The sequence below is a fragment of the Sturnira hondurensis genome, unplaced genomic scaffold (assembly GCF_014824575.4).
Source record: "Sturnira hondurensis isolate 20B ecotype Veracruz unplaced genomic scaffold, ASM1482457v3 Scaffold0006437, whole genome shotgun sequence".
Taxonomy (NCBI): Eukaryota; Metazoa; Chordata; class Mammalia; order Chiroptera; family Phyllostomidae; genus Sturnira; species Sturnira hondurensis.
Window position 1 is genome coordinate 1,267,701 of NW_028079068.1, and position 25,366 is coordinate 1,293,066.

General features: G+C 48.4%; 1 protein-coding gene across 1 annotated transcript; it reads left to right on the plus strand.

The window, feature by feature from the left end:
• The first annotated feature begins 2,016 nt into the window (after positions 1–2,016).
• On the plus strand, positions 2,017–25,006 carry MKRN1 (makorin ring finger protein 1). Its single transcript, XM_037049069.1, has 8 exons — positions 2,017–2,363; positions 9,021–9,149; positions 17,465–17,694; positions 18,095–18,327; positions 21,281–21,495; positions 22,264–22,374; positions 22,876–23,014; positions 23,381–25,006. Exons 1-8 carry the CDS (start codon positions 2,203–2,205, stop codon positions 23,591–23,593), a joined length of 1,431 nt encoding a protein of 476 aa, XP_036904964.1. The 5' UTR covers positions 2,017–2,202; the 3' UTR covers positions 23,594–25,006.
• The last annotated feature ends 360 nt before the right edge of the window (positions 25,007–25,366 follow it).

The following is a 25,366-nucleotide window of genomic DNA, read 5'->3' on the forward strand; positions in this document are numbered from 1 at the left end:
CCTCGCAGGCCTCTGAGTAGAGGGGTGACAGGCCGTCCTGTGCTCTTGAAGGACAAAAGATCTAAGAATTCTGAACTCAGCTTGGTTGGGCCCGTGTGGGCCCTGTGTTCAGTGGCCTGATAGCTGCTGGGCCCTCAAGCTACATCCTCGCCAGAACAGATTGTGCCCCACCCTCCCCTGCCCCCAGGCGTGCTGGTTCCTGGAACGGCCCACTGCCCTGCCCCAGGCGAGCAGGTTAGGCTTTGTCCCCTTATATGGGGCAGGTCACAACCCAGATCTCCTAGCCATCCTTCCCTTCCCACACCTCTCCGGCGGCCTTCCTGGTGGCAAGGAGGATACCTCGGGCGTCTTTGCCTCCTTCCAAAACCAGCTTGGTATGTAAATTCCCTTAACAAACTGATAATCCCGGAGTTGTCAGACTCTTGGGTCTCTCTGCCCTGGGATTTACTGAAAAGAGTTTAGGGACAGCTTTGGGTTTCCTCCTTCCCTCCATTTCAGGACCAGGTCTGGATTATTTCCGGACTTCGGGCCCAGGCGGGCCGGGTCTTTTAGAACAGTGCCGAGGGGGACTGCTGTTTCTGCTGAGGCCAACAGCAAAGAGACAAAAAGAAGCCATAACCTACGGGAAGAGTTTCCTAATAGAATTGTTTCCGGTTTTAAGTGACCCCTTTTCTTAACATGAACGTTTAAAGTGCTTGCTTCTCTCCCCATTAAAAAAAGTATTACTTGACTGGTATAATACCTAGCAGGCTACCAGAAAGACACCTCCAAAAAAGTTAAAATTAACTGGCGGAAGCAGGGGAAACCTTGGAGAGGATTGGGAGGTGTCTTGGAAAGGGGGTCCTTCTTTGGGGGGGGGGTTGAAGCTCGGGCTGGGTGGTTCTGGGGGAAGAGAAGGCCAGCTCTGGGGTAGGTTGTCAGGAAGTGGGGGCGCAGTGTAGGAACTGGGAGTCTCGGCAGTCTTGCGGAGGTAGGAGGGAGAGACGAAGGGAAAAAAGCTTTAATTGCTCAAGAGAAAGCATTGTTAGTCATTCTGCAGCCTTGGTGTGTGGCCTTGGGAGAAACGTTGTTTCCTGCCGAGTTTGTCACCTTCTTGGTTTGTGGCTCTTAGGACCACAGTGGGGTCTGATTATCTATCAGAGGAGCAGATTTTCGGGTTTGTGAAAAACTGCTTATGGAACCTCAGGATTTAGTACGCAGCATCTGAGTGGGCATTCTTGGTGAAACAGGATTGGGAACATTTTAATTTTCATCCTTCTAAGCATCCTCTTAAAACCTGGGGTCTCTCGGACACCTTTTGTTGCTGTCGAGTATTAACTGCGGTGCGAAGCACAGGGATCAGGGTTTTACACGGACTCATTGAACCTTCTCAGCCATCTGGGTTAGTTATTGCAGATTTATTTTTTTAAACTTACTTTTAGAGAGAAAGGAGGTAAGTTAACTTGCTCAACGACAACTAGGTAGGAACGGGAAAGGCTGGGCTATCAGAGATGGGATTCCAGAGCTTTTGCTAAGCCACCAGGCTAGTCTGTCCGGCTTCAAGACCACACTTTCGATTGGGGGAGTAAGAGGGGACATTTACGGTTCACTGGGCTCCGGGCACTAAGCTCAGTGACTGCCACGCTAGTCTTAAAAGTCCTCACAGTAACCCTATGAGATAGAGCCTACTATAACCCCGTTTGAGAGATGGGGAAACTGAGGCTCAGAGACCATGGGTATCTAGCGCAAGTTCAGAACTGCTAGTAAACTGGCAGAGCTAGTCCGTGGGAGAGTTTGAATTCAAGGCCAGATCCCAAGTCCCCCGCTCGTCCCCAGCCACTTCACTGTTCTAGCCTGGGCTGGGAAGCACCGGCCAGGGTCAGCGTTCTGGGAATTAGATCTTCAGTTCTCTGGAGTGGGGCGGGGCCAGCAGAGGGTGGGGCCCACCTGGCGGCGCTCCGGCTCCGCCCCGCCCCTCTCGGGCGGCGGCCGCGTCCACCAATCACAGCGCGCTGGAGGCGGGCCGCGGGCGCTCGGGCTCGGGCCCGCAGTTCCAGCGGCGAGAGCGCCCGCAGACGCGACGCGGTGCCGAGGGGAGCGAGCCGGCCCTTCAGTCTCCCTCCTCTCCCTTCCCCTCCTCTCGCCGCCCTGTCCTGCCCGCAGCCGGACCGGAACTATGTGATCCGGAAGTTCCGGTGCCATTGCTGTGTGGGATAAACAGTAATGGCGGAGGCTGCAGCTCCCGGAACAACAGCCAAACCATCAGGAGCAGGAGCGGCGGCGGTGGCAGCGGGCTCCCCCATCCCTGTCCCCACAGTCACCTCCCCGTCCGCGGGGGCGGGGGGCGGGGGAGGCGGCGGCTGGACTAAACAGGTCACCTGCAGGTGAGACGTCCTGGGGCCCCGTACCGGCACCGGCGCGGGGAGGGGGGGGCAGGTGCCGCGGAGGAAGGGGAGGGCGGAGGAAGCGGGTACCCGGCGTTTCGCCGCCGAGGCCTCGCCGCCCGCGCTGCGTCAACCCCCGCCGCCCGCCGAGGCCCGACGCGCGCGACCCCGGTGCGAAGCCGCCCTCCCCGCTCCCGGCGGTGCGGCTCGGCTCGCGGAGGGAGAGGTAGGGGGGCTCCTCCCTCCTTTCATTGTCACCGATCCCTCGCCCCCTGCCTCCGGCTCTGCAGGCTCGAGACTGGGTGGCTGGTGTCGCTGGGAGCTGGCCTCCCCGCGAGCCTGCCGGGCGGGGAGCGCCGCTGCGGGTCCCGGCGAGGTGGCCTTGCTGCGGAGCCCCGCAGTGGTGTCATCCGTTTGTAACGTCTGCTCGCGTCTCCGCCCCCCGCCCCCCACCCCCGCCTCCAGAAGTAGCTTTTGTTATTTCTTCTTTGTATGTTTAACGAGGTTGGCGGTTCTGAGCTTTGTCTTAGAACGGAGTGCCGGGCCGGGGTCGTACCCTTCGCCTTAAATTTTCCCTTCGCCGGGCGAAATGTTTGTCTTTTGAAATCCACGCCTCTTCCTTCTGAAGGGAGTCAGAGGGAGAGGAGAGGTTTTGTTTTGGTTTCGTTGTCAGATGAAAAATGTTTTTTAAGAATAAGTGATCGGTGGATGGCAATTACATGAACGTGTGTGCCCAGTGTTAAAAATGATCAAGTTGTACATATAAGGTTAGGGCGTTTAACTGAGTATTATACTTGGATTTTTAAAATGTGATCAGTAGAAGTAGAAGCTTTCGTTGGCAAAAAAAATCCAAGTGAAATTCTGGTATTTACGTACGTGGGGTAATTTATACGCAAATACGTAAAGATACTGAAGCCTTCCCTGTCTTTAACGTGGCTCAGTTAATGCATGAATGATAAGCTTAATTTCGTTTATTTTCAGTAATGGGATGGAGAAGGCAAACGTTTGTTTTAGGTAGATCCTAAGAATGAAATCAAGTGCCCAAATACCGTGTCCCCCAAATGAGAATTTAAAAATTCCCATGCGTGTAACTAGTTATTTGAATCTGTTTATTTCTCTTTACAATGTTGCGGTTGTTTATATGTTCCAGTTTTAAAAATACAAAAGCTAGTGTAACCACTTGACAGACGTTCACCCTGCAGGCCCGGGCTACGTCCCTGCACTGAAAGTGATCTCCCTTCAATGGGCGGCCTCTCTAAGGACCCCATGGGGTGCCTCTTTCCTTCCTTTCTCCAGTTTAAATACAGTCTAGGAAGCCCCTCGCCAACCTGACATCCTTATTGTCCTCTGTAACTTGAGCCCAACTGTACCTGGCTGCACAGAATTCATTGTCATTTCCTACACTTTCTCAGCTGTCGGGTACTTTTCCCGGTTGTGTTTCCCCTTTCCTGGTTCCTCACCAGTAACATCAGAACTCAGGACAGAGCTAACCAGACTAGTCATTGCTCTTTGCCTGTCTTTAGGCTCTTTGAGTTAATGAAATATTCTAGATTGTTCCTAGACCAGTGGGAATTCTTTGCCTGTGAACCAACTGATTTATGTATTTAAGTTTACATAGCTGAGGAATCTGATATTTGAGGGGGAAAATACTTTATAGGCTTACATGTGTAGGGTTTTGTTTTGGATTGTTGTTGATATTTTAAATATGCAAGTTGATATGTCCGGTTTTAACGCTTGACTTTGTTTTCAGTTATTCTAGGGACCATGATTTTTAAAAATTTTACTGAACAGAGGAGTTCCACATACGGTATCTTGACTTATTCTAGACTAGAGCTCTCTAAAAGCAGGACTTGGTTTTACCATCCTGTCTGCAGGGCTTCCTCAGTACCTGGTAGACTCAGGAGAATGAATCCATGTTGATAAACCCATACCTGATGAGTCATCTGCTTTTGTTTACTGAAAGAACACCGGTCAACTAGCAGAGACAAAGGACTCACTGGGACCCCTCATTCAGTTAACTCGGTAAAAAAGCACAACTCCCCAAAGACAAGAGGGGGCCAGGTGTCAAAGGGAATGCAGAAGTGCCTTGCATTAGGAATGCTGTCGGCCAGTTTGAGAGCTAAACCTCCTGTGAAGCAAATTCAAGCTAACCGATGTGTTCTAAGAGTTTGCGTCCGTTTCTCCCCTGGAAGCCTTTTGACTAAGGCTCTTTTCTCCGCCTGGAGTTTAATCTTCTTAGAAGTGAGAAGTTGTTTGGATGACGGCTGTTTGTTTTTAATTGCTCAGGATCCATCTGTTTGTGGGGTCCTACTTTTTTCATCGTCCTCTCAAAAATGTATTTTATTGTGTTTTACTTCTGCAGCTTAAGAAAAACCTGAAACCTTTCCCCAGGAACTGTATTGTGCTGCCCCCACCAGGTCATTTTCCAGACGCTTTATTAGAAGAGTCCTGGGAAATGCTGTCGCTTGTCGCTTCCTTGAGTGTGTGGTGGGGGTTCAGACATTACGACTTAGAGGTGCAACTTGCAAATTGTAATTTTAGGTGTAGTTAATATAGCTTAAAAATGAAGGAACTTCTTCAGAAGGTCTTTATCCAAGCTCTGTGACAATCTGTAGTTGAAATTCATTACTTGCGATTCCATAGGGTTTTTTGAAGGGATGGCATTGAAAAAGTTATCCAGCCCAGGGAGCGTCACTGTGCTGCTGTCAGTAAGTGATTTGCTGAGATGCCTAGCTGTCTCGTACAGTTGTTGTTGTTTTACACAAATGTATATAGGTACTGCAGATGAAAGCAGAGTAAAGCATGGTTCTTAACCAACAGGAATTTACAAACTACTTTGAGAAACAGGATACATAGGAAAAAAGTTAAATAACAGTAAGAAATGTAATAGCAGATGAAGTGATTAAAAGCCAAGTTAGTTAATATTCTGTAGTTTCTATAAATTTCCAAAGAGATTCTGACACCTAGAGGCGCTGTGAGGGAGCTTGGTTCCGCTGTGCCCTCCCGTGCGCCCTTGGGGTTTCTTGTATTGTGTCCTGGGGGCCGTGCCCAGGTTTCCAGGAGGTTCAGCAGTAAGGGCATTCTAGTCCGTTGCATTGGTCTTTATTACTGGACAGTGTCTGCTTTTGAAGTCATAGAATCGCAAAGGTGGAAAGAACTGTGTATTTATTATTTATTTTTTAGAGAGGAAGAGAAATATCAGGTGGTTGTCTCTTGTACTCGCCCTGCCCAGGGACCTAACCCACAACCTAGGCATGTGCCCCGGCCGGGAATCCAGCCAGGAATCAACCTGTGACCTTTCACTTTGTGGGACGCTGCCCAGCCAGCCGAGCCACACAGGTCAGGGCAAGGTGGAAGGAACTTCAGAAACCAATGGCTCAGTCTGGGTAGTGGCATTAGGAGAATTTGAACAGTGGCTTTTTGGTGGTGGCATTTGAAAACAAAACAAAAGCACTTATTTTGATTGTTTTCATTTTGGGGAGAAATTTTTGAATGGGGTTGCCTTTTTCTTTTACTGTTCTAACTTGCACTAATTTGTTGATCTTATCAGTCTCTTGCGGACTTACACAGAGATGGGTTGGCAAGAAGGGGTTTGACAGTGATGAGGGTGTCTGCCACTGTGGGTGTGTACCAGCGTCGTCAGTGTCCCTGTGAGACAAAAGGCAAGAACCTAAAACCCAGACCGTGCGGACCAAAGAGCCCCATGAAATAGCTGTTGGCTAGCTGTTGGCTAGCTGTTGGCTTTTGGCAGTGACTAATTAGGGCCTGTGTTCCAGTGTTTCTGTTGGTTCTGCAGGGTCAGGTGACTTTGTGCCTGCTGGAACTCCTTCAGCCATGCTCCTGTGGACCTCAGGACCTTAGTCATCGCTGGGTGGTTCTGGTCGCAGTGCTCACGTTGAGCCAGATTCGTGACAGAGAGTAGTGCATGTATTCATTTTGTCAGGAATGTGCTGGAAAAGGTCATTCCTTTGTCTTCTCTTGGCTAAACTCCAGTCACTTAAAATCTTGTGTGGCATGATGTGTAGGTCTCTTTAATGTAATGTTTTAAAGTCTAAATTTCATTTCTGGCACTTCTGGTGAAATATTCTTAAGAGCAGTGGTTTCTTACTGCTCTAAGATAACTTGGCTTACAGCGCCCCGCAGAATCTTTTCCTCAGCATCTAGCCCCGTTTCTCCCCGAGTTTGCCCCTGCTCTCTCTACGCCCCTGTCTCGTGCTGTATTATGCTCTTGGCCAAAGGTCAAGGCCGAGCGACACTGTCCCAGGCCAGCCAATCTATTTCACTCTTTCCTTTTGGGTGCTAGAGAAGTTTACGCCCATCGTGGACGTCCAAAAGTAGTGCTGGGGCAGGTGTTGCAAAAAGCAGGAAGGGAGAATGAGTATTAGGGAGTTGAGGTCCTTGAAGCAACTGACTGAAGCAACAAGGTTAAGGTCAGCAGCTGTCAGCAGTGATTCCTGGAGGATGTGGTTTGACATGAAGAGCATCATAAGCCCGAGTGCTGTAGTGGAATGAACAAGGCCGTGGTAGAGTCGGACTCAAAAACAAACCTAAAATTCCAGGTATTGTGCCTGAGATCAATCTCTACAGGAGGGTGTGTGTGGGTGTGTTTAATCTTTATTGTATTTTTTTTTACCATTTAGTCCCCTTATATTCCCCTCCCCCAGTAGATACACACACACACACACACACACACACACACACACACGTTGTTGTTTTTTGATATATATATTAAAAAGATTTTTCTTTCATTATTCAAGGGGGGGGGAGAGAAACACTGGTGGGTTGCCTCTTGCATGCCTCACGACCAGGGATCAAACCCACAACCCAGGCATGTGCCCTGGAACAAACTGGACCTTTCAGTTTGCAGGATGGCGCCCAACCAACCATCTGAGCCAACCTGGCCAGGGCGCTGGGTAGATATTTTATCTAGCTTTAAAAACACATGCATGCTAGCTTGAAAATGACCCCAAAGAAGCAGTGAAGTTACAGACACTTGTGTAGATAGAATGTGAGAATGGAAGTGTCTGCCTCGTGCTGCCGCACACCACCCCCCCTCCCCGTGTGAGTGGGGGCAGCAGAAAGCAACTGTTTAAACTGACACAATTTTAAATGAATGCCCTGTTTTCAACTGCCGATACTTTTGTAAATACTTAGAAGCATGATTGCGTGGTAGTGGTTACAATGTAATTATCACCGACTTGTTTTGTTAAGTGTTAATCTCTCCGGGGAGGCAGTCCGGTAACTTATCTGTTGGTTCAGGGCTGTAGCTGGAATGGGGGGCGGTACAGCTCCCGATCAGCTGCAAGGCTTGCAGAATGGAGCCCGTAGTTGAGAAGTTGCAACCCAAATTCCATTAAGGTAAACCTAGTAACAATTGAGGTTAGAATTATAGTTTGAATTCCTACATGTCCTTTAATTTTGTTATAGACTGCAGTCTTAGGGCATTTTAGGGTCTTGAAAATAACTTTACACCAGAATGTTGGTCTTTATTTCCACGTAACTACTGTGAATATCCATGTAAGTAAAATGATCACTTTCAGGAAATCTCTGAAGAGGACCGTCTGCATCTTAATTGGGGGCAGCCTTTTTTAAGGCTGCGGTGGTAACTGAATCTATTTTCTATGCATCATTCCAATCATTGGGCAAGTGGAATGTGCTTACTGATATTCTATCTACACCAGCTGAATGGAGGTGCATATTGGGTAGGTGTTGCCTACCAAAATTAAATCTTTAGAACCCTGCTAAAGAGAGACTGAAAAGCCCTTGTTGCTTCCCTAATCTGCAGAGTGACTTGCAGAAATAGGAAGGCTGCTGCTTGCCTTAACACCCCGACCCCTGTCCCAGGGTGCTGCTGATGCTGCTGGTCCTGGCCCACCCAGGAACTACTGAGTCATGCTCCGGTACTTGGATTATGGAAACTTCTAGTTAGTACACGTGTGCTCCTTTAAGGCAAGGGAACAATGGTCTGCTGAGTAGACAACATAAAATGATATCCCTTTGTCTACTTTAGCAGCAAAGTTCTCTTGTGTTTTCACATGTGGCTTTTTTTTTTTTTAAGAGAGGGAGAGAGAAAAATTAGTGTGGGGTTGCCTCTCACATGCCCCACATTGGGGACCTGACCTGCAACCCAGACAGGTGCCCTGACTGGGAATCGAACCGGCAACCCCTTGGTTTCACAGGCCAGCACTCAGTCCACTGAGCCACAGCAGCCAGGGCCACGTGTAGTTTTGAAAAAATCAAAATGGTTTCCTAAGGTGAAACACACAGTATAGTCTTGACCTTGTCAGTTTCTGTTGTTTTTCTTTTTCTTCTTCTTTTTTTTTTTTTTTACACGGCCAGAGCTGCCGTTATGGCTGAAGTTGGTGAAAAGTAAGAAGGTGCCCTACTAGGACTGTAACGTGAGGACAGTGGGCAGACTTAGCCTCGAGAGGCCAGGTTAATGACAGCCTCACGGTTTAAGTCTAGATGGGTACGCGAGTCTGCAGCAGCCTTCCTGGTTTCCCGTACTGAGTGGCTGGGTCATAGTCTCATTCTGCTTTTTTTTGTGTTCGTTTGTGCTGGTATATTACTGGTGGGGGGGGTGTGTTTTGCTCATGAATCTGGCGAGTGTTGCCTTTCCTCTGTTCTTATCCCACCTTGTGGCGCTTTGTCTTGCAGGTATTTCATGCACGGGCTGTGCAAGGAAGGAGGTAACTGCCGCTACTCGCACGACCTCGCTGACAGCCCGTACGGGGCGGTGTGCAAGTATTTCCAGCGAGGGTGCTGCATTTACGGAGACCGCTGCAGGTGAGGGGTGTGCGCGGGGCAGTATTGTATGGTGGGGGAGGATACACAATCCCAGTAGTTTTACAGAGTTTCAGGGTTTGAAAAGGACTTCGTTAGGAATGTTAGTGCAGACATATCTCTCACTTGGAGGGAATATATTTTTGCATTTTGCAACAGGAATGTATGATACAGTCCTAAGTTCAGTTAATGCCGGCGGGGAGCAAGTTCTACAAACCTAGTGAGAGGCACGGTGAGTGTGTTTGTCCATGGCCTTTCCTTTTTAAACCGAGAGTGAGGCACCTAGTGGACCAAACAGGACTTTTCAGTTGTCGTCTGTTCGAATGTGGTGGAGAGAAAGTGGGTCCCAGGCGTTAGATGGTGTATTAGGGCTTGTCATTCCAACTAAACGTCCCCTACCACCACACTCCCCAAGCTCTCAAAACTAATTATAAGCTAAGATTCAGAGAAAATGCCCCAAGAATGTCTCTAGTATCAAGAATGTTAGAGAACCAAGAATTATTATTATTATTATTATTATTATTATTATTATTCATTGAGTTGGTTCCAAGATCCTTGGTAACTTGCTTCAGAATTGGGTAGAGTTTTCTTTATATTCCCAGTTCAGAAAATATCTAGGTGTTACTAGTCATTTATTGATGTTACAAATGATCCCAGAATTTGGCAGATTAAAAACAATATGGTGATACTGGTTTCCGGGGGCCTGGAATGTGGGGGTGGCCTCACTGGGTGGTTCTGGGTCAGACTCGCAGGAGATTTGCGGTCAAGATTTTGGCTGCAGTCACCTGCAGTCTTGATCGGAGCGGGAGCAGCGCTTTCCAAGTGACCAGCAGCAGGAGAGTTTAGTCCTTCATTTTTGCGGACCTTTCCCCATGGCTACTATAGTGGCCTCACGCTGACAGGCAGCTTTCCCCAGAGCAAGTGACGTGAGGGAGCTGGCCAGGACAGAGCCACCGTGGCTTAGATGCGCAGTCTCAGAAATCACGCTGTTAGTTCCGCTATATTGTTGAATTACAAGCAAGTCACTAAATCCGGCAAGAGGGGTGGGATTGGGCCTCCTCTTTTTGGGGGGAGAGGCATGGTGAAATCAAAGGGGAAGGGCTTAGGGTAGAAGAACACTGCCTAGGCGGGGCTCCGCTCTGGGAGCAGGTGCGGGCTTACTGAGGGAGTCCAAGGCACCGTGACAAAGGGGAGCCGAGGTGGGGCTGCTGCCGTCACCTCACAGGAAAGTCAGAAAAGAGGGCTTTGGAGACAGATTCAGGGGTGAGCCCGGGACCAGATGCACACTGGAGAGGGAAGACGGTCGGTCGTGGAGAGGGAAGACGGTCGGTCGTGGAGAGGGAAGACGGTCGGTCGTGGAGAGGGAAGACGGTCGTGGGCGTGCTCCAGAGGGACAGCCCACTGGCCTCCGCCCTCTGAAGGGGGGAGGGGTGTCGAAGAAGCGTGGCCCTTTTAAACCTGCACACTGGGCAAGGCCTTCTGGAAGTGTCATGGCTATTTCAGTGTCTGTTATCGGGGGAAAGGTTGTGTCGGGTTCAAGTGCTTACAAGGCCAGAAATGGTTGATGAGTGGGGTGTTAGTGTGAGGTCACCCACATCACTTTCCCCAGGAAATCGGGTAAGAATAGAGAAAAAAAGAAGGTTCTTTTCATGTGTCTGTAGGAGCTTAGAAATGGGACTTCTGATCTCTGAGTTTAATAGTAATTGGCTCTCACTGATACATTGCTGGAAAGGGAAAAAAGGACACTCAAAAAAATCCCGATCTGCCTTTTTGGAGTCCCAGTATTGAAGGTGGAACTCCATTCTACTGTGAACGGGCAGTTTGTCGTAATGGGCCGGTCTCTGCGGGTTTTCCTGGGTCAGCTTAACTTTGGGGAGCGGTGCTTCTCGACTTCTCAGATGGTCAAGAGTCTTTGTGAACTGCATCTGGGGAGAGAGGAGCTGAATGTCTCCGGGAGTGGAGGTGAGACTGGGAGGTGCCCGCAGAGGGGCCAGAGAAAAGACCACCAAAACGAGCAGTCTGGCTGGCTACAGACCAGCCTCTTTCCGAAGTGCTGCTCACCTGATTGGACCGTATAGGTGGAATGGGTGAGAAATATAGTTAAGCTGGCCCTGGGTGGTGTGGCTCAGTGGATTGAGTGCTGGCCTGAGAACCAAAGGGTTGCCAGTTTGGTTCCCAGTCAGGACACAACAAGCCAGTAGGGGGGTGCGAGAGAGGCAACCACACGTTGATAGTTTCTCATCCTCTTTCTCCATCCCTTCCCCTCTCCTATGTCTAAGAATAAATAAATAAACCCTTTTATTTAAAAAGGTAAAATTGGAGAAATTTGAGCCTAAGGCCTAGGCTCTGTTATCAGCTTGTGTTTCGGACAGCCCTTGCCAGCCCCGAAGGGCGTTCCGTGGGAGTGGGTGCAGAATCTGTCTTAAGCCTGGCTCTGTTCAGTGGCCTTCTGTGGTGGGTGAACAAATGGTGGGTGCTCTGTTTGGGGGTCACTCTAGCGTTTAGGCAGATGTAGGCAACCTAAGGAACTGCTTTTTTTTTTTCTCTTCATAGTGAGGATACGGCCCCTCTTCGGGGATGACTCTGATCTGATCTTAGGGTGAAGGGAAGAAGCTAGGGAGGCCCCAAGTGCTGGTGCCCCTCCTGAGAGGGAAGCGTGGTGACGGGCTGATGCGGCGGTCATACGAGTTTCATTATAGACTTGGTGAGGAAGGGATCTCGGGTCCTGGTCTGGCACCACATGACTGCGTGTGTGTGTGTGTGTGCGCACGCACGCGCGCGCGTGCGCGTGTGTATTAAAATTAATGCCTGGGGACTTAACCTGCTTTTCATTCTTATCTGTAGGGATCTTTTTATACAACTGTGGCCAGTGCACAGCAGTAGTTTAAAATGAAAGATTGCATCCTACTTCCAACAGTTCAGAAGTGGTACCACCCGGTATTTCATGATGGTGGTGCCACCTAAGGAGCCAGGTATCATAGCTTTGGGCTGTTGTGTGCCTTGTGGGACCTCTGCCATCCTTTGTCCCCACGCACTAAATGCCCTTAGGACTCTCAGACTTTGTTCCTGGACATTCCCCTTGGAGGGAGGGGCTGTATGGCCTTGGTTGTTGATTGTTGTGGAGGGGTTTACCTGCACCCACTACTGTCATATAAATTAAAGCCTATACAGGCCACCCTGGCTGGTGTGGCTCAGTGGATTGAGTGCCGGCCTGGGGACTGAAAGTTCGCCAGTTCAATTCCCAGTCAAGGCACATGCCTGGATAATGGGCCAGGTCCCCGGTGGGGGGTGTGCAACAGGCAACGGATTGCTGTCTTTCTCGTACATTGATGGTTCCCTCCATCTCATTCTCCCTCCCTTTCCCTGTCTCAAAAATAAGTAAATAAAATCTTTTTAAAAACCTTATACAGACAGATCTTTGAGTGATTGGGGCAGGGGGAATTGCAAGCCAACCAGAGAGAAAAAGTGTCTTGCTTAGATGTAGAAGAAACATTGATTAAACATCCTTAGATAGAAATTGATACTATATATAGCAAGGTTTTCTTTGCAAGACCTCTGAAATAAAACCTTAATATTTGTTTCCTCAGCATTAATTCATCACTTAACACTGACTAAAAGGGTGAGTGATTCTGTGATAATCCATTAAAATAATAACTGGAACAAAGCCGTTGTCCTGGACGATGGATCCCAGAGATGTGAGAGTCCTCTTCAGCGTGATGGGCAGACTTCGTCTGCAGGACCAGAAAAGAAAGAATTCGTCTGCAGCCCCAGGGTCTCTCCTAGCACAGGAGGAGCCATAGATAAGGCATATAAGCTGATACATTAGCTAGGACCAGAACAAAACTATTTTGGGGTACTAAAATTTTAATTTCATATAATTTTTATGTGTCATCAAATGATCTTACCCCCCAACCATTCAAAATGTCAAAACCAGGGGGAGGGGGAAATGGAGACATTTGTGACATTGTCAACAATATCAGTAAAGAAAACTATTTGAAAAATTCAAGTGTCAAATCCACTTCTAGCTGGAGTTGGGGTTTGGCCTGAGGGCCTTGGCGACCCCAGCTCTTTGAGGAGTCCCTGCTTTACAGGACCAAGTTTAAGTCAAATGTGTCGGAGCACCATTGGTTCATCACACAAGTTTCTAGTGTGCAGGGTTATAATTCATCACCTGTACAGGGCACCGTGTGTCTACCACCCAGTGTGGTCCTCCCCATCACCGTGCACTTGACTCTTGACACCTGTTTTTAGTCAACACCTTTCAGAATTGGAGTCCTGCTTTCTTGCTTGCCTTTAAAAATTTTTTAATTTTATTGCTGATGCTAGTACAGTTGTCCTCTTTTTCTGCCTTTGCCCCCTTGACCCAACAACCCCGACTCCCTCGGACAACCCCCACTCCATTGTTCATAAAGAGTCTTTTTATCTTCAACCTTTGGCCTTTTAATAGTGATGTGTCTTGCCTCTTTGCATCTATCATATTGGGACTCTGTGCTTCCTGGACTTGATGCCTGCTTCCTTCACCAAATTAGGAAGTTTTCTTTCACTGTGTTTTCAGATTTCCAATTTCTTGCTCTTTCTCTTCTTCTGGCACCCTTATGAGGGGAAGATTGGGCCTCTTAAAGTTGTCCCAGAGGCTGTTTATACTCTCCTCATTTTTGGGGGGGGATCCTTTTTTCTTCTTGTTCTGCATGATTGTTTTTTGCTTTCTTAGGTTCCAAATTATTGATTGGTTCTCAGTTTCATCCATTCTACTGTGGTTTCACTGTAAGTTGTTCTTTATTTCAATTAGTGTATCCTTTGTTTCTTCCTGGGTCTTTATGCTGCTGAGGTCCTCACTAAGTTCCTTGAGCATACCTATAAACAGTGTTTTGAAATCTGCATCTCATAGATTGCTTAGCTCCATTCCCTTCAGCTCTTTTTCTGGAGTTTGGATGTGTTGTTTCATTTGGGCCACGTTCTTTTGTCTCCTCATTTTGGCAGCCTCCCTGTGTTTGTTTCTATGTATTACATAGAGCTGCTTTGACTCCGTGTCTTGGTAGTATGGTCTAATGTAGTAGGTGTCCTGTAGGGTCCAGTGGCACAGTCTCCACTATCACCAAAGCTGTGTGCTCATGGTGTGCCCTTTCTGTGGGCTGAGTGCACCCTCCTCCTGTGGTTGAGCCTTGGTTGCTGTTGGCAGGTCAATGGGAGGGATTTACCCAGGCCATTCAGCTGCAAGAACTGGCTGTGACCACTGACCACCAACCTCTGTTCTCTACGGACGATCAGCTGTGCAGGGGCAGGGTGGTGTTGCTCCCACATATTCTGTAGCTGTCCACTGGGTGCATTGGGCCTGGGGTTTCCTGGGTGGGACAGGCCAAGGTCAGCCTCCACCTGTGTTTTCCCCAGGGCCACCCTGCCTGAGCTGTAAAGCAATCTGAGGTGGCTGCTAGTTGTGCTAGGCTTGGAGACTCCCAGGCGAAGCCAAACTGTGAATCTAGACTGGTTGCTGCTAGTGCTGGGGCCTGGGGCCAGCTGTTGCTTCCTTGAGAGGACTTACGGGCAAAGACCAGTCATTGTTCTGGAAAAGCCACTTGAGTGGGCCCATAAGTTGGGTGAGGCAGAGCCTCTGGGGATCTCCAAGGGCATTAAATAGCTTGGTTGATGGAGTCTCGGATGTGGCACCAGCTTGCCAGCTCTGCGTGGGGAAGGTTTAGTAGCAAAGGGACAATGGCCTCTGCTCACCAGACTCCAGACACTTGAGATGCTCCCTGGGCACCTGTACCCAGCCCGGGGTTCCTGGCACTAGAACCCCGGGCTGGGGTGCCTTGCATGGGGCTGGGACTCCTGGCTCCCAAAAATACCCCTTCTGAATTTTTATCCCCCACACATGGGTGAGAGACCAGCTAATTCTGTATTTGCACCCCTCCTACCAGTCTGAATGTATATGGTTTCTTTAATTCCGTAGTTGTCAGACTTCCATTTATCTCGATTTCTGGCAGCTCTGAGTGATGGTGGTTCTATATTTTAGTTGTCATTTGAATGTGGTTGTGCAGAGAGCCGAGCTGTGTCTGCCTGTGCTGCCATCTTGACTGGAAGTCTTGCTTGCTTTGTCTTATTTGTACTTTTAGTAGTGTGTACAAATCTTCACTTCAGAAACATGTTTTTTATGTATCTCTACACTGCGCTAAGGGAATACCATATTTTTAGGACTATAAGACACACCTAGGTTTTATAAAGGAGGAAAATAGGGGAGAAAGTTTTGAAGCAAAAAATGTGGTAAAATAGTTAATAACCTGGGACCCTGCTCCACCCTCACCCCACTCCCACAGCGAGCCAGGCAAGCTACATTCGGACTATAAGATGCCCCCCCAAATAATATGTACCCCTTTCCCCCAAATTTGGGGGGTGCATCTTATAATCCAGAAAATATGGGAGCTTTGCCTAGGTAGGCAGACTTGAGAACATAGGTTCTTTAATTTCTTCAACCCATAACTTAAATTTTAATACTTTTTTTTTTCTTCAATATAATTTTTTAGAATAAAGTTGCTTTTATTTAATACACATCCGTTTTCAGAGGAAGTATTTTTAAACATTGATTTGAGAGAGACATTCATGTATTCCACTTACTCATGCGTTTACTGGTGGCTTCTTGTACGTGTCCCACGGGGAATGAAACCCACAACCTTGCTGTGGGGACAACACTCTGAGCTTCCCAGCCAGGGTGGGGACCTCTTAATGTAAAAAGTTAATGTTTAAGATAGATTTGTATTTGATAGCCAGGGACCTTCTTCACGTTTGACCCCTCAGTTGTGTGGGGAATGGTACAGTTCTTCAGCAGATTCTCCTCTGTACACGGAAAACCGGAAGGCTCGAAATTAAGAGTTTATTTACAGGGTGGACTTTCTAGCCGACTGATACTCGGTGCTTTCAAAACTCGCCTGTCTTTCCAAAGGCCAGGTCTCTTCTAACAAGGTTGTGGAAATTAAAATGTTTTTCTGGAATCCCCTTTCAAATCCGAGAATTGTTTTGAAAAGTGAGGCGGAAGTGTGTGACTGTGGAAATGTGCTCTGTTCTGCTGCCCAGTGTGGTGACTGTGGCTGCGTGTAGCTCTCGAACACTGGAGAGAGGGGCTGGTGCGAGGGCCCGTGGCTGCCATATTGTAAAAGGCAGCGTAGGGTTCACACTTGACCTAGGGTACCGCTTGTCCGGCAGTTACCCCTTCCGTGGCCCCCTAACGTGGTCAGAGCAGGCTCCCCTCAGCTCTTGGATGAAAGGCGGTGGTAAAAGTGGAAGCATGTCCCGGTCGCTCTTCCCCCGCCCCTCAGTCTGCGCGACTCATGCCGTGGGCTAACATGCTGCCAGCCTCTGCAGCTGGTGGCGGCGTGCTCACACTACTTGTCCCACAAAGCAGAGTAGGTCACTGACTGCTGGGTAGGTGTGTGGAGATCTGAGGCGATGCAGTGATGAACGCCAGCTCGGCGGTGTTAGGTTCGGCCACTTCTTAGACGTAGACAGCGTCGGAACAGCCCTCATTCCATTCATCTGTGTCTGGGTCGCTCAGCCTCACATGCTCCAAGGGTTCTGGGGCTCTTCTCAGGCAGAAAGTGGCTTGAAAGAAATACTTTTCCATTACACGTAGATACTTTACAGATGAAAGAGACACAAGAATTTGGAAAAGGAAACTGTTAGGTCAGCGATTTTTAAAACATGTAACACCTGACTGGGTTAGTCAAGAGCACTGACCTCTTTTCCCTTAGATGGGCAAACAACAGCAGCAGCCAGCGAAACAGTCGACATCCAGTGTAAATGGATAGAAAACATACCTCTTTTCTTTGTCAGATTGGCAACATCTATTTTGGCATGCTACAGAATTTTAGTAATTCGTTCGTGTACCACGAGGTGGAAAAAGGTTGAAAGTCGCTGCCTTAGGTCAATGAATGGATTAGGAAAAGAAAATGCATATTGTCTTTTGTAAATATTCCCTATTTTACTTCATATGTTGGTCAAGGGGTCCCACAGTTCTACCTGAGTTTGAGTGCCAGCATTGCTTTTAATTCATCAGCCAGTTTTGGCGCACAGTCCCAAGCATCGTGTGCCCCGGTCTCTGACTTTGCTGCTCAGATGAGGTCCCCGCATGCGCATCACGCGGGGGTTCGTCAGATGTCAGAGTCACGGGCTCCACTCCAGACTCGAGGTTAGGTGCCTGCCTTTGAGCAGTTTCTGGGTGGTTCGTATGCCCGGCAGTTTGAACAGAGCCCGAGGACAGGAGCAGGGAATATGGAGCCCCCCCTAGAGGGTTAGATGGTGACCACTGACTCGTAAAATTCTCTTTTTAGGTATGAACACAGCAAACCATTGAAACAGGAAGAAGCGACCACTACAGACTTAACTGCAAAACCACCCCGTGCTGCTTCCTCCAGTCTCTCATCAGTAGTGGGACCGACCATTGAAATGAACACGGGCGAGGCTGAGTCAAGAAGTTCAAACTTTGCGGCTGTAGGAGCAGGCTCAGAAGACTGGGTGAACGCCATCGAGTTCGTTCCCGGGCAGCCCTACTGTGGCCGTAGTGAGTATTTGGGAGAAGACGAAAGTAAGAAGTAGACAGCAGTCCGCCAGTTAGCTCAGTGTTCACATGTAGCCTGATCTTCCTTGGATTACCTGAGGCTTACATGTGAAGGGAAGGAGAATTCTAAAACCCCAATAGTGTTGAATTAAGAGTGTTGAAAACTGAAGCCTCTCCTTTGATCCGTACAGTTGTACAAGAGCTACGTGTATGCCCCCCTTCCCTTTTTACAAGCCTAATCTTGGAAATGTCAGCCTTAGGCAAAGCTCACTTCTTCCAGGAGTAAGGGGATGAATACAGGGTCTGGAGATGGTTGACATTCTTCTCGGTTAGGTTCTCAGTTACCTGATAGGTTCTCTGCCTTACCCGTGTTGGACTTTTACCACCCTCTCAAACGTTTCAGCTGCCCCCTCTTGCACTGAAGCGCCCCCGCAGGGCTCAGTGACCAAGGAGGACTCGGAGAAGCAGAAGGAGCCGCCGGCCGGGCACCCGGAGTCGCAGCTGTGCCCCTACGCGGCAGTCGGAGAGTGCCGCTACGGCGAGAACTGTGTGTATCTCCACGGAGACCCCTGTGACCTGTGTGGGCTGCAGGCCCTCCACCCCGTGGACGCGGCCCAGAGGTCACAGCACATAAAAGTGAGTCCTCAGGGCAATGCTATGTTGATAGGGTGAGGACTGTGTTTTCATTTGGCGAATGGCGTGGTCGCTAACCAGTGAGGAGGGACGTTTTCTGTCCTGGGCTTCTGTGCTTTATCAGGAAATCGAGGCCCTCACCCCAGCAGCTTTGTTCCTCCTTCCTTTAAAATAACAGCTTTTCTAAGATGCATGGTTTCAGTTTCTTATATTATAGAGTTGTGTGACCACTATCACCATTCTATCCAAATTTAGGACATTTTCATCATCCCCAAAAGAAACCTCATACCCAGCCCTGGTCAGGCGGTGGCTCAGTTGGTTAGAACATTGCCCCTACGCCAAGGTTGTAGGTTTGATCCTCGGTCAGGGCACATAGGCATATATAAGAGTCAACCAGTGGATGCATCAGTAAGTGAGATAAGAAATTGATGTTTTCCTTTCCTTTCTCTATAAAATAGTAAATAAATATTGAAAGAGAGAAAGTGGAGATGATGGGGAAAAAGGAAACCTCATACGTGTTGGTTCCATTACTCTCCCTTGTACCCTCTCTACCCCTCTCTGGCCCCTGGCAACAGGTAAAATCAATCTCCTGTCGGTGAGGATTTGCCTCGTCTGGACATTTCACGTCGGTGGAATCAGGTGTGGCCTTTCCTGCCTGGCTTAAACGTTGTAAAAAGTGAAGGTCCATTCATGTCGTAGAGTCCATCTCTTTTTTCATGGCTGAAGAATAACCCACCGGATGGGTAGACCTCAATCTGTTTTGCCATCGTTGGCTGATGGACCTTGGATTGTTACACATTTTGGCTATTTATTAATGCCATGGATGTTCATATTGCTAAGTTTTTGTGTACATGTGTTTTGCTGTGTCCTGAAGTAGACTTGCTGGGTCATGGCAGGTGGCAGTGGGTCACATTTCGAGCACTGGTCAGATTTTTCCCATAGTGACCATCCTATCTTAGGTTGCCAAACGCAGTGGGCGAGGGTTTCAGGCTTTGCCTTTAAACCCCATTTGCAGTGTGAAGTTGTTACTGTTGTTATTGGGAAGACATTGTATTTACAAGCCCTATATTTTACTTACTAGATAAAGCGAGTTGCTGGTTATTATTATCATTTCTATTAAATTAAAATTCATTGGGTTGTTGGGGAGTGAAGCATGGTTTGAGACTGGCGTGGTTGGAATCCTACCTTCATGGAATGTTAGCTGTGTGGATTTATAGGCAGGCTAAATTCCTTTAAGTCTTTTCTCTATATATTGGGGTTGGTGATGCCTACTTAGGATTGTTTTTTAAAAGTTTAGGAAAAGGTAAAATACACTAAAATGTAGTTAGGTGGGATTGTGGGTGAGTTTTCTATTGCTTTTTTGCATTTCCTACAGTTAGCATATTTCTTGCAGGTAAAGTTTGTGATACAATGTTATGTCAGCTATACCTCAGTTAAAATAAAATCTGTGCAATGTCCGCACAAAAACTTGAACATGAATGTTCATAGAAGCATTACTCACAATAGCCCCAAGGTGGGATTGACTGAAATGGCCATCTGATGAATGGATGACTAGATTGTGGTCCATAGCAATAATGAGAAGTGAATACTGATACGTTCCACTGCACAAGTAACATTGAGTATGTGCAGAGTGAGCAAAGCCAGTCACCAAGGGTTATGCATTCATATGAATCGTTTGAGTAAGCCAACTCCCAGATGGGTAGTTGCCTGGGACTAAGAGGTTCTGGGGGAATGAGTGACTACCATGGGTATGTGGTCTCTCTTTGGGGTAATAAAAATGGTTTGTTTGTTGTTAAATTTAATTGTTACTGTATTTTTCCCCAGTACCATTTAGTCCCCTTGTACTCCCCTCCCCCCTGACATCTCAACACCGTAAACGTGTTTTTAGTGCTGATGATGGCGATGTGCAATCCTGCATGTCCCAAAGGCCATTTCACTGTCACTTTCTTTTTAAAAAAAATTTTTTTTAAGATTTTATTTATCTTTAGAGAGGAAGGGAAGGAGAGAAAGAGAGAAGTATCAATGTATGGTCGCCTGTCGTGAGTCCCCTGCTGGGAACTGGCCTGCAACCCAGGCATGTGCCCTGACTGGGAATGGAACCGTGATGGTTTGCAGGCCCGCGCTCAACCCACTGAGCTACACCAGCCAGGTCACTGTCACTTTCAATGAACGAATTATGTGAATTACATCTCAATAATGTAATTGACAGTAATATGCCTGGCACGTAACTGTCACCTAATAAATTATTCACTGCCAGGCTATAAATTACAGCCTTAATCCTAATTGCATTTTCTATCTAGAAACCAGGAAAATCAAACTTGGCATGAACAACTGTTTTGGGTTTTTTAATTTTTTTATTATTTATTTTAATTTTTGGAGAAGGGAAGGGAAGGGAAGGAGAAAGAGAAACATCAATGTGTGGTTGCCTCTCACATGGCCCCCACTGGGGACCTGGCCCGAAAGCTGGGTATGTGCCTTGACTGGGAATCGAACCAGTGATCCTTTGCTTCACAGACCCTTGCTTAATCCACTGAGCTACATCGGCCAGAGCAGGAGCAACTTGTTTTAATGAGGATTTCAGGATTTCAGCAGGGGTTGAGCTACAGTATAGACAAAGTTCGGTGATTTTTTTTAGAGGGAGGGAGGGAGACATCAGTGTGCCAGAGAGATACATCAATTGATTGCCTCTCGCATACTCCCAGTTGGGGACGGGGCCCACAACCCATTGGCATGTGTCTTGAGTGGGAATTGAACTGGCAACCCTGCGGTTCGCAGGTCGGCACTCAGTCCGTTAGCTACACCAGCCTGGGCCAAAAGTTGTTCTTAATGTCGAATCGGGAACATCCTCTTTTCAGTTGACTGTGTGGTTCTCTAGGCATGAATCATTAACTGTTGAGGTGAAGTCCTGTGTCTCTCAGCGACTTGGTCACGCTTCTTACCTTTCCACTTCTGTCAGTCTTGCATCGAGGCCCACGAGAAGGACATGGAGCTCTCGTTCGCCGTGCAGCGCAGCAAGGACAAGGTGTGCGGCATCTGCATGGAGGTGGTCTACGAGAAAGCCAGCCCCAGCGAGCGCCGCTTCGGGGTCCTCTCCAACTGCAGCCACACCTACTGCCTCAAGTGCATCCGCAAGTGGAGGAGCGCTAAGCAGTTTGAGAGCAAGATCATAAAGTGAGACTCCTCCCAGTCTTCGTTTGTGCTTTCTATTTGGGGAAGAATGTAGTATCTTGTGCCAACTTTCAACCAGATGGACCGCATTTAAATGCATGCATTTTACCTTGAAACTGGGGCATTCTTCTAATTGGGATTTCTTCTTTGTATTTCAGCTAGCTTCTAGGTTAGTTGGTTTATCTCTACTTTTATTTGGATGAGGAAACCCTATGTATCAGTCAGTAGGATCTTCGTGCTTTTTCCGAGGAGATTGTGTTGAACGGATTAGCCTGTTTAGGCTCTCGGTGCACAAACTTACCTGGCTCTGAATGTATGTTCCCTGGCGTTTTGCATCTTCCAACTTTCCTATTCCATCCATTAAGCTAGCCAGCGGCCCGCCATCCTTTACAGATTGTTCTCATAACTGAACGGAAACGACATGACCGAAACAGAGCGAAGTTACAAGAAATAAATTTATTTCAACGAAAGAAAAAGGAGTCTGTGTGAAATGTCTTCTTTTGTTCTTTTTTTTTTAAGTCCTATTTTTAATGAACTGGCTAGCCATTGAATTGAATATATATATGTATGTAAATGTATATATGTATATAAAGGAGTTTGTCTTGCCTTGAAAGAGTGGCCAGTTGTGTGGCAGGGTTTGGAGCCCTTTCAGGAGATGCCCACTTGCCTTTCAGTAAGCCTTTAAGTCTGGAGGGGACACACCAGGGTGTGTCCTTGAACAGTGGGCCTGTGAAGGGGAATTTGCATTGCAGCCTGTTCATTGTTTCCCAGGTCCTGCCCCGAATGCCGGATCACATCTAACTTTGTCATTCCAAGTGAGTACTGGGTGGAGGAGAAAGAAGAGAAGCAGAAACTCATTCAGAAATACAAGGAGGCAATGAGGTATGAGCACTGCAGCCTTTTCTTAGGCTCTGATCCCAGCGGAGCTTGGGTTCACTTTGAAAAGAACAGTGCTGCGCTGTACACTCCTACCTCCTTCCTACCCTTTCTTTGACTTCCCAGTACAGTGTATTGTTGCCCTCAGTCGCACCATTGGGTGTCTCGCTATAACACAGTCCCTGGGGTTCCTCCTGAGGCACTGCGTTATAATGAAGCCTGCATACACTGCTGGTGGCCGCCGCCCCGTGCCTGGGGGCTTTCTAGAAGGTTTCCTCTCTGCTGGATCTGCGGTGGTAGAGCTGCCAAGCAGCCTGGCCTCGGTCAGAGTATCGGATTCTAGTTGGCGTTTCACGCCGTAGCACACGGACCTTTAAGAACACACTGGGGAGGGCTGGAAACCGCCATCCTGATACTGTCCCTCCCTGTTTAGGGAAACCCTGGATGATAGGCGCACACACACCTGAAATCCACTGTGAATAAGGGTTGCGGTATTTTCCTTTCCAGCAACAAGGCGTGCAGGTATTTTGATGAAGGACGTGGGAGCTGCCCATTTGGAGGGAACTGTTTTTACAAGCATGCGTACCCTGATGGCCGTAGAGAGGAGCCACAGAGACAGAAAGTGGGAACATCAAGCAGATACCGGGTAACTCTCACTGTTTCTTTAACGAAGGGGAAATACCACGCTGTCCGTTGAGTCCCGCACAGACTGGGGTGTAGGGGAAGGAGAAGATTAACAACGCTCAGGTCTGGGAGTGAGACTAGGGTGTTGAAGTAGGAAACCACCCTCAGAACCGGGAGGGGTGTGACAGGAGAAACTAGAATGCTTAAAGCTCTAGCCTAAACCTTTTTGCCTCAAGTAACCCAAGGGGAGGAGTTGGTAAAGTGGACACCCTAAATGAGAAGTCCGGTTCGTCCGCCCTCTGGTGCGCTGGCCGTGTTGCCCTAGAAACAAGAGACTAGAAGATACCGCTCGACAGTGCCCTCCCTATCACGGCCTTGTTTCTTACAGGCCCAACGAAGGAACCACTTCTGGGAGCTCATTGAGGAAAGAGAGAACAGCAACCCCTTTGACCACGATGAAGAAGAGGTTGTCACCTTTGAGCTGGGCGAGATGTTGCTTATGCTTTTGGCTGCAGGTGGGGACGACGACCTGACAGACTCTGAAGACGAGTGGGACTTGTTTCAGGACGAGCTGGAAGACTTTTATGACTCGGACCTATAGCAGCTGCACTCGGCGTGCGGAGGGGCCTGCCGAGCCCCGGGCGGGCTGTCCCCAGGCCGCGGGGCGGGCCCACGGCTCTCTCCCGGGCGGGCCTAGCCACTCCAGGTGCTGTCGGAATAGCTTCCACCCAGGGCCTGTCTTCTCAGCCCCTCACCTTTCCCCACGGAGTATGTTGTTTTCTCTGGTTAAAAAAGTTACAAAAATAAACCTTAAAGTTAGTTTTTTCCGTAACACAGATTTAACTGTCAGACAGCGTAGGTGTGTCGCATCTGTTTTCGGCCAGATTCACACAGCTGGAGGTGCTGTCGGGGGCCTGCCCACACTCACTCTGAGGACCCCGGGTTCCGAAGCCTCACCACTGGCCCTGCTCTGGTGTCCGAGAATAGGGGTGACCGGTGAAGGATCTGGACTGTGGCGAGCGGCCTTCGCTACAGGCTGAGAAGGCGGGTACTTGAGGTTTCTGGGGAAATCTCCCACCTGTGTTTTTATGTCTGCTCCCTTCCCTGCGGTCCCCACCCCGCACGCCCCGTGCACTTGTTCTGTGGTTTGGGTCTCTGGTTTAATTGCACACAAGTAATAAACTACTGGGTAACCATAACCAGGTGTGAATGTGTTCTGAGATTTTTTTCTTTACTGTGTTTGTAGTATGCTAGGAAAATCGGTCAGGACACACAAAAGAAACGCAGAGTTGGAAGTTGACTCCCAAGAGCCAGGGTGACCCAGCACGTGTGAGAGCGAGTGTGTTTGTGGTCCTCTGCAAAGCCTTGCTCTTAGCGGTTCCAGCCCAGTGTGGCGCAGCAGCACGTGGCAGTGTGTCAGTGGCTGTCAGGAGAGCCCTGCTGGCTTGGTATAAATAAGTAGGCTCAGCCACAGGTTACAACTGCCTGGTTATCCCACCTATTAACACAAACTGGGTCTGGGATACACAGTCGTGTTTAATGCTTAACGCCTTTCCGGTTCAGGCGCTTTCTGACAAACTTTAGTCCTCGTTTGAGGAGTTTTGTGGTGGGTTTTTGTGGGGTTTTTTTTGTGGGTATTGGCCTCATTCCATCCTTGTGTTTGGCAGGCAGACAGATGAGATTCCAAACTATGTTTTAAGGTGTTTCATGTAGTGGAGTCATTGGTTTGCAGTAATAAGTCATGCTTTTCCACTGAAAGTGGGAGGTGGAACCCACGAGACAAGCTACATTGTTGAAATTCCCTGATTGGAAAATTTCAATTCTCAGGTTGCTCTCTTGCCCGAAAATCACGCGGAGGTGCTCCTGAGTTGTCCCAGCTCCTGCCCTGATTTCTTGGGTCCCACCTGGTCTTCTACTCTAAGAGAAAACAAGTCGTTGTTAACAGTTGTCTCTGAATTTTACAGCTGCCCTTTTGTAAGAAGCACTTTTCCCAAATAAAACCATTTTAAAAACCCATACGTCGTCTTTCTGTCTAACGTAATGAGCTCTTTGAAATGTGCCTACTGTGTCTTTTTCTCAATGACTCTTTGGTCAGTTCATCAGTGAGTCAAATTGCTGTGCATATAGTTTCAGTGAGAAAAGTGACACCTTCCCTCAGGGCATCTAGGCTGCTGAGAAAGAAGGGTGCGGGAGAAAGAAGAGGAAGCCTTACCAGCTGGGATGGGCAGGCTGTTCTGGGTTTCCGAGTGTGCAGGACTCAGGCCACCACAGGCGCTGCGCACGCTTGTACCGGCAGCTGCTTCCTACCTGCCAGGAACAGGTAGGTCCCGTGCTGTGTCGAAAGGGTATTTCTCTTCCCAATTGTTAGAAGAAG